The 6,000-nt window shown below is 43.9% G+C and overlaps 1 protein-coding gene across 3 annotated transcripts in view; it reads left to right on the top strand.

Moving 5' to 3' along the window:
• Positions 1 to 648: 648 nt before the first annotated feature.
• Positions 649 to 6,000, top strand: part of Yif1 (Yip1d-interacting factor 1) — a gene marked incomplete at its 3' end in the record, with an annotated part of 39,363 nt that continues 34,011 nt past the window's right edge. The window contains 1 exon segment of one of the 3 annotated variants that reach the window (XM_070101337.1): positions 649 to 728. Coding sequence is in view for 2 of the 3 variants with exons in the window: in XM_070101335.1 (XP_069957436.1) it covers positions 768 to 804 (37 nt within the window). 3 annotated transcript variants of the gene reach the window in all.

The following is a 6,000-nucleotide window of genomic DNA, read 5'->3' as shown; positions in this document are numbered from 1 at the left end:
ATCATGTATCTTTCCCACCGGCGTTCTAGGGAGTACAGGTTCAGGAACTTCAAGCGTTCCTAGTAATTTAGGTGTTTCATGGCAGTTATGTGCACCGTGAAGGTTCTCTGTACATTTTCCCCCTCAAGGAAGGTTCCTTGATGTTGGTGAGGGGCTCTTGATTTAGGGAATTGGATCTGTGCTCCAGTTCCCCGAATTAAGCCTGAATGCCTTCCACATATCCCCCCCCCCCAGGCGCTGTATAATCCTCCGGGTTTAGCGCTTCCCCCTTGATTATAATAATAATAATAATAATCTGTACATTTTCTAGGTCAGCAATTTCACCTGCCCTGAAAGTGCTGTTAATGTGCAGCAATATTCCAGCCTAGATAGAACAAGCTACCTAACAGTGTTATAGTACAAGTGCATTATCTTTGTATGACACACAAAAAATAAAAATTTAAATTTGACTTTTGTAAATTAGCCTCGATTTGCATTTAAAAATATGCGCCTGTTTCCTTGCTAAATTCTTTAGTAATTGGAGAGTTTTGAAAGAATAAAAAAATAAGATATTAGAATATTAGTAAACGAATCATTTCACTTATTTTTTGTTTTTTATGTAAATTGAGAGTTTCTTGTTTTATTATTAGTAGAAAATATAGATTTTGTTTTGAAGTTGTTGAGGTGGCCATCAAAGTGTAAACAAGATCAGCTGGGTCGCCTGTACGCTCTTATTTAACCATTTTTAAGTGAGTTCCCATCGTTTTTTGGATTTGCTGGGGTCCAAAATGGACTATACCATGAGAGGAGGACGGCAGCGTAAGTGTACGTACTGCGAGATACATGAAGTAGATCTAAAATTGTGTTTTGAAGAGTGATGTATATCCCTCCCCCGGCTTGCACATAACACGTCATTAGTGGGGGTATCAGTCTAGTGGTGGTATCAGTCTAGTGGTGGTATCAGTCTAGCGGGGTTATCAGTCTAGTGGTGGTATCAGTCTAGTGGTAGTATCAGTCTAGTGGTGGTATCAGTCTAGTGGTGGTATCAGTCTAGTGGTAGTATCAGTAGCGGGGGTATCAGTCTAGTGGTATCAGTCTAGTGGTGGTATCAGTCTAGTGGTGGTATCAGTCTAGTGGGGGTATCAGTCTAGTGGTGGTATCAGTCTAGTGGTGGTATCAGTCTAGTGGTGGTATCAGTCTAGTGGTGGTATCAGTCTAGTGGTGGTATCAGTCTAGTGGGGGTATCAGTCTAGTGGTGGTATCAGTCTAGTGGTGGTATCAGTCTAGTGGTGGTATCAGTCTAGTGGTATCAGTCTAGTGGTGGTATCAGTCTAGTGGTGGTATCAGTCTAGTGGTGGTATCAGTCTAGTGGGGGTATCAGTCTAGTGGTGGTATCAGTCTAGTAGTGGTATCAGTCTAGTGGGGGTATCAGTATAGTGGTGGTATCAGTTTAGTGGTGGTATCCATCTAGTGGGGGTATCCGTCTAGTGGGGGTATCAGTTTAGTGGTGGTATCAGTCTAGTGGTGGTATCAGTCTAGTGGGGGTATCAGTCTAGTGGTGGTATCAGTCTAGTGGGGGTATCAGTCTAGTGGTGGTATCAGTCTAGTGGTGGTATCAGTCTAGTGGGGGTATCAGTCTAGGGGTATCAGTCTAGTGGGGGTATCAGTCTAGTGGTGGTATCAGTCTAGTGGGGGTATCAGTCTAGTGGTGGTATCAGTCTAGTGGTGGTATCAGTCTTCTGGTGGTACCAGTCTAGTGGTGGTATCAGTCTAGTGGTGGTACCAGTCTTGTGGTGGTATCAGTCTAGGGGTATCAGTCTAGTGGTATCAGTCTAGTGGTGGTATCAGTCTAGTGGTGGTATCAGTCTAGTGGGGGTATCAGTCTAGTGGTGGTATCAGTCTAGTGGTGGTATCAATCTAGTGGGGGTATCAGTCTAGTGGGGGTATCAGTCTAGTGGGGGTATCAGTCTAGTGGGGGGTATCAGTCTGTAGGGGGTATCAGTGTAGTGGGGGTATCAGTGTAGTGGGGGTATCATTCTGTAGTGTGGGTAACCAGTCTGTAGTGGGGGTATCAGTCTGTAGTGGGGATATCCAGTCTGTAGTGGGGGTATCCAGTCTGTAGTGGGGGTATCAGTCTGTAGTGGGGGTATCCAGTCTGTAGTGGGGGTATCCATTCTGTAGTGGGGGCATCCAGTCCGTAGTGGGGGTATCCATTCTGTAGTGGGGGTATCAGTCTGTAGTGGGGTATCCAGTCTGTAGTGGGGGGTATCCAGTCTGTAGTAGGGGTATCATTTGTAGTGGGGTATCAGTGCATAGTGGGGTATCAGTCTGTAGTGGGGGTATCAGTCTGTAGTGGGGGTATCAGTCTGTAGTGGGGGTATCAGTCTGTAGTGGGGGTATCAGTCTGTAGTGGGGGTATCAGTCTAGTGGGAGTATCAGTCTGTAGTGGGGGTATCCAGTCTGTAGTGGGGGCATCAGTCTGTAGTGGGGGTATCAGTTTGTAGGGGTATCAGTCTGTAGTGAGGGTATCAGTCTAGTGGGGGTATCAGTCTGTAGTGGGGTTATCCAGTCTGTAGTAGGGGTATCCAGTCTGTAGTGGGTGTATCCAGTCTGTAGTGGGGGTATCAGTTGGTAGTGGGTATCTAGTCTGCAGTGGGGGTATCCAGTCTGTAGAGGGGGTATCAGTCTGCAGTGGTGGTATCTAGTCTGCAGTGGTGGTATCTAGTCTGCAGTGGGGGTATCTAGTCTGCAGTGGTGGTATCTAGTCTGCAGTGGTGGTATCTAGTCTGCAGTGGGGGTATCTAGTCTGCAGTGGGGGTATCTAGTCTGCAGTGGGGGTATCTAGTTTGCAGTGGGGTATCTAGTCTGCAATGGTGGTATCTAGTTTGCAGTGGGGGTATCCAGTCTGCAGTGGGGGTATCCAGTCTGCAGTGGGGGTATCCAGTCTGCAGTGGGGGTATCCAGTCTGCAGTGGAGGTATCGAGTCTGCAGTGGGGTATCCAGTCTGCAGTGGGGGTATCCAGTCTGCAGTGGGGATATCCAGTCTGTAGTGGTGATATCCAGTCTGTAGTGGGGGTATCCAGTCTGTAGTGGGGGTATCCAGACTGTAGTGTGGGTATTGAGTCTATAGTGGAGGTATCCAATTTGTTGGGATGTCTAGTCTATAGTGGGAGTATCCCATTTATAGTGGGAGTATCAATTCTGTAGTAGCCAGGCTGTGATGGACATGTGGGTCAGCAGGCCTCCAGCAGCTACAGTCTGGTTGACTAGGCTGGCACCAGATGAGCCGGGCCCATGGCCAGGCTCCGGGATTAGTAAGTCTCGTAAAGTTCATCAAAAGTATATCTGGTGCTAGTGGGAGTATCCAGTCTGTAATTGGGGCATCCAGTCCATAATGTGTATATCCAGTCTGTAGTGGGGGTATCCAGTTTGTAGTTGGGGTATCCACTCTGTAGTTGGGGTATCCACTCTGTAGTTGGGGTATCCACTCTGTAGTTGGGGTATCCACTCTGTAGTTGGGGTATCCACTCTGTAGTTGGGGTATCCACTCTGTAGTTGGGGTATCCACTCTGTAGTTGGGGTATCCACTCTGTAGTTCGGGTATCCACTCTATAGTTGGGGTATCCAGTCTGTAGTGGGGGTATCCAGTCTAGTTGGGGTATCCAGTCTGTAGTGGGGGTATCCAGTCTGTAGTGGGGTATCCAGTCTGTAGTGGGGATATCCAGTCTGTAATGGGGATATCCACTGTAGTGAGGGTATCCACTCTGTAGTGAGGGTATCCACTCTGTAGTTGGGGTATCCACTCTGTAGTTGGGGTATCCACTCTGTAGTTGGGGTATCCACTCTGTAGTGGGGATATCCAGTCTGTAGTGGGGATATCCAGTCTGTAGTGGGGATATCCAGTCTGTAATGGGGATATCCAATCTGTAGTGGGGGTATCCACTCTGTAGTTGGGGTATCTAGTCTGTAGTTGGGGTATCCAGTCTGTAGTTGGGATATCCAGTCTGTAGTTGGGGTATCCAGTCTGTAGTTGGGGTATCCAGTCTATAGTTGGGGTATTCAGTCTGTAGTTGGGTTATTATTTGCTGTAGTGAGGTTATTATTTGCTTTAGTGGGGTTATTATTTGCTGTAGTTTGATTATTTGCAGTATTGGGGTTATTATTTGTTTTAGTTTACCTGGAGAGAGTTCCGGGGGTCAACGACCCCACGGCCCGGTCTGTGACCAGGCCTCCTGGTGGATCAGAGCCTGATCAACCAGGCTGTTACTGCTGCTGTGGGGTTATTATTTGCTGTAGTTTGATTATTTGCAGTACTGGGGTTATTATTTTCTTTAGTGGGGTTACTGTTTGCTGTAGTTTGATTATTTGCTGCAGTGGGGTTATTATTTGCATTAGTGGGGTTATTATTTGCATTAGTGGGGTTATTATTTGCTGTAGTGGGTTACTATTAGGAGTATTTATTATTTTATTAACACATCGGCCGTCTCCCACCAAGACAGGGTGGCCCGAAAAAGAAAAACTTTCCTCATCATGCACTCCATCACTGTCTTGCTAGAAGTGCGCTTACACTACAGTTAAAAAGCTGCAACATTAACACCCCTCCTTCAGAGAGCTGGCACTGTACTTCCCATCTCCAGGACTCAAGTCTGGCCTGCCAGTTTCCCTGAACCCCTTCATAAATGCTACCTCGCTCACACTCTAACAGCACTTTATTTGCTGTAGTGGGGTTATTGGCTGTAGCAGGGTATTGTAGTTTGTAATATTGGTGTAAACAGCATTGACTTTATTGGGTTATCTTAGATTATAACTACAATACATAATGTCCTTTTTATGTACTCTGAAAAACATTGTAATTTTTTTTTTTGCATGCTATGCACCCAAAGCTTAAATACAAACTTATTTCTTTATTATACAAAATGTTCTGTATCTGCCAACAGCAAAAAAATTAGTTAAAAATGCGTGAATTTGGTTTAAATGTATGTAGTCCAAATATAAATGTCAAATATATGTAATATACGTGTCTGCTTGTCCAGATTTTGCTCAGCATTCGTACTTGTGCACTTATCATCACTTTTTCTACCACCCAGTAATTATTATAAATAAAATAGTACAGTTTCGTATTATCCTAAAAAATTCTCACATCAGCTGTACTGCTATACAAAGTCATGTTTTAGTGAGCCCAGAATTCTTTGCATAACTAGGGGCTTTTCATAATGTATGAAATAAATGTCACCTATTTTTTGTAACAGTGGTGTACCTATTGAGAATATAAATTTTTTGTTTGTTCATTCACTAAGTAACCATGAATGCCTACAACACATACAGTACGTTATCCAAGGGTTATCCGAGGTTAAATATACAACAAACAACATTTTTGTGCTGCAGACTCACTCTACTACTGTTTAGAATATTTTAGATTTGTCAGGTGAATTTTTCTTAGCTATATACTATCTTACCATATACAAATGTTGTGGGGCTACTCTGATGTATATGTATATGACATATTACTAATTTCATTACAACAGTTAGAGTGGTGTTCATTACCAGAGCATAACACCACAGCACCATACAGGTTTATAATGGCATTTTTGCCATGTTTTAGGAGTGAATACATTTGGGCATGTTAGATTCAGATTACCTAATTAGGTTATGCAGTGATATTTATTTTCAGATTCGGATCACCTAGTTAGGTTTGGCAGTGATATTTTATGCCAGTATCTACAACCCCTACTAAAACATTCCCTGATGAAAGGCTCTTGATTTGAGGAATTAGAGGTACCTTTCCTTGCATCAAATCTGATTATCTCCCATTCCTCTAAGTGCTGTATGACCCATTACAAGCTTAGTGCTTCCATATGAACATAATATAATCTCTCAATTGCTGTGCCACTGCTGTGATTTAATATTGCTTCAAAATATTTTCTAGTTTCTTTAGCACTTAGCTAGTACCAGCCTTAGTATTCATATGGAATGCTTAGGTGTGTGTGTGGATTTGTACACTAAAAATATGAATAGCTTTGT

This window comes from Cherax quadricarinatus, chromosome 76, assembly GCF_038502225.1.
Source record: "Cherax quadricarinatus isolate ZL_2023a chromosome 76, ASM3850222v1, whole genome shotgun sequence".
NCBI lineage: Eukaryota > Metazoa > Arthropoda > Malacostraca > Decapoda > Parastacidae > Cherax > Cherax quadricarinatus.
The sequence above is the reverse complement of the archived record's forward strand: the minus strand, read 5'-3'. Positions and strand labels throughout refer to the sequence as shown.